Source organism: Echinops telfairi, unplaced genomic scaffold, assembly GCF_000313985.2.
Source record: "Echinops telfairi isolate 266 unplaced genomic scaffold, ASM31398v2 ScPeMD7_29;HRSCAF=101, whole genome shotgun sequence".
Classification (NCBI taxonomy): domain Eukaryota; kingdom Metazoa; phylum Chordata; class Mammalia; order Afrosoricida; family Tenrecidae; genus Echinops; species Echinops telfairi.
This window is the reverse complement of record NW_022103926.1, coordinates 987,343-989,344: the sequence shown is the minus strand read 5'-3', so window position 1 is coordinate 989,344 and position 2,002 is coordinate 987,343. Positions and strand designations below refer to the sequence as shown.

The 2,002-nt window shown below is 55.8% G+C and overlaps 1 protein-coding gene across 1 annotated transcript in view; it reads right to left on the bottom strand.

The window, feature by feature from the left end:
* SEZ6L (seizure related 6 homolog like) overlaps nt 1–2,002 on the bottom strand; it is a 222,260-nt gene that overhangs the window by 90,503 nt on the left and 129,755 nt on the right. The window contains exon 3 of the mRNA XM_045289538.1: nt 1,458–1,613. Coding sequence (XP_045145473.1) covers nt 1,458–1,613 — 156 coding nt within the window. The remainder of the gene's footprint in view (nt 1–1,457; nt 1,614–2,002) is intronic.

Genomic DNA, 2,002 nt, shown 5'->3' with positions numbered 1-2,002 from the left:
CTCTCAGCTGGGCCCTGTGAGGAGGGAGGCATTGCCGAGTTCATGAAGCTGCAGACCAGCTATAACTCCCTCCCCTATGACTGTGCGGTCAGGCCTGCTGTGGGCGGCACACTGCGCTGAGCACAGGGGCTGCAGACCCATAGGGTGGCTGCTCAGTGCAGACCCTGCTGTCTCCTGTGCCACCGGGAACTCCTCCAGGTCGATCCCCGAGGCCAACCAACCCAGCTCTAACCTCTCAGAAATAGGGGGGATGTCCAACTTTTAGCCTTGGCTGGGGAGGGCCTCTCATCAGGGATACTAGCCTCTGTCCTCCCCTTCCCTGCCCTCCCCAGTGGATGGGACAACTGCTCACCCTCTGGTCCTTGGGGGCTGGGTGTCCGCTGGGGGTGACCTGGCACCAGGGTGACCATCCTGACTTCTAGGTAGCATGCCTCTCTCTCCTGCTGGTCCCTTCCGTCCCCGCCCGGGCCGCTCCCCGCAGCTCTGCACAACCACTCTGCCCTTCACCTGCACTGTCCTCTTTCCTCCTGCAAGACTCTGCAAAGCTAGCCCCTTATTTCCCTGAGTTTACCTGAGGCAGAGCGAGGGAGGCACCCGACTCAGCGGCACGCAGCTTTATCTGGCCAAGTGGGCACTTAAACCAGGATGTTTGACTGCAGCCAGCACTGCCCCCCACTCAGCCTCAGGTCCCAGACAGGGAGTGACCTAGGGCCTGGTGGGCCTTCCCTGTGGGTGAGAATGCAGGTGTGTCTCCATGTGTGCACGTGTCTGTATGCATCTGAGTGCATGTGTCTGTCTGGCCCTGTGCATGCATGTGTGCATGGTTGTTCCTGTGTGAATGTGTCTGTCTGTCTCTGTGTGTGCAGGTATGCATGGATGTCTGTGTGTGTGCATGTATCTGTTTGTGTGCCTGCGTGTGTCTGTGTCTCTTTGTGTGCATGTATCTCTCTGTGTGGATGTGTGTCTATGTATCTGTCTGTGTGTCTCTCTGTGTTTATCTCTGCATGGGTGTCTTTGTGTGTACATTTGTCTGTCTGTGTGTATTTATCTGTATAGGTGTCTCTATGCATCTCCATGTGTGCACGTATCTGTCTGTGTCCGTGTGTACATGTATGTGTTTGCATACATATGTCTGTGTATCTGTCTGTGTCTTTGTGTGTGGTGTGTGTAGATCAGTCTGTGTGTGTCTGTGTATACATGTGTCGGTGTAGTTGTCTGGGTCTCTGTGTATGCCTGTCTGTGTCTGTGTGTTATGTGTCTGTCTGTGTACCTGTAGGTGCCTCTGTTTGTGTTTGTGTGTCTGTGTCTGTGTGTACACACGTATACTTTGATAAGCAGACTCTCCCTCCAGGCCCAACAGCTCACACTTCCCCAGCAGCCCCTTCTTGTGCCGCAGGTGCCGTCACTGCGCTCAGGGGCATCCAGGACAGCCAGACAGGAGGTGCTGCACACCTCACACAGACACTGCGCAGGGCTCACCTGCAGCTCCACGCCGTAGCCGGTGTAGACAGTCACATTGTACGTACACTCCAGAAAATTGTTCAGGAGCAGTGGTGGGTAGTCGCTGGAGTCGATGTAGCCCTCGGGGTCCGAGAAGCTCACGCTACAGAGAGCTGGGGGTGAGGATGGGGGATTTCCCTTAGGACGCCTTGGACAGCCTGCAGGGACACCCTGCACTCCTCCGTCCCCACCTCCCACTCCCATCCATCTGCCCTCCCCTCCTCCAGAATCCACGTGATAACACAAGTTACAGCAGTTGACTGGAAGGTTCACGTGGTTTGTCGGGGGCAGTGCCAACAAAGGGCCCATCTCATCCTCAGGGAAACCCGCGTTTCAGTCCCATTGCAGAGATAAGCAAACAAAGGCTCATGGAGCCCTGGAGGCACAAAGCTTTGTGCTCAGTTGTTAACTGAAAGGTTGGCAGTTCAGACCCAGCCAGGGGGGTTCTGTGGGAGAAAGAGCTGATGATCAGCTTCTGTAAAGGTGACAGCCAGGGAGCCTC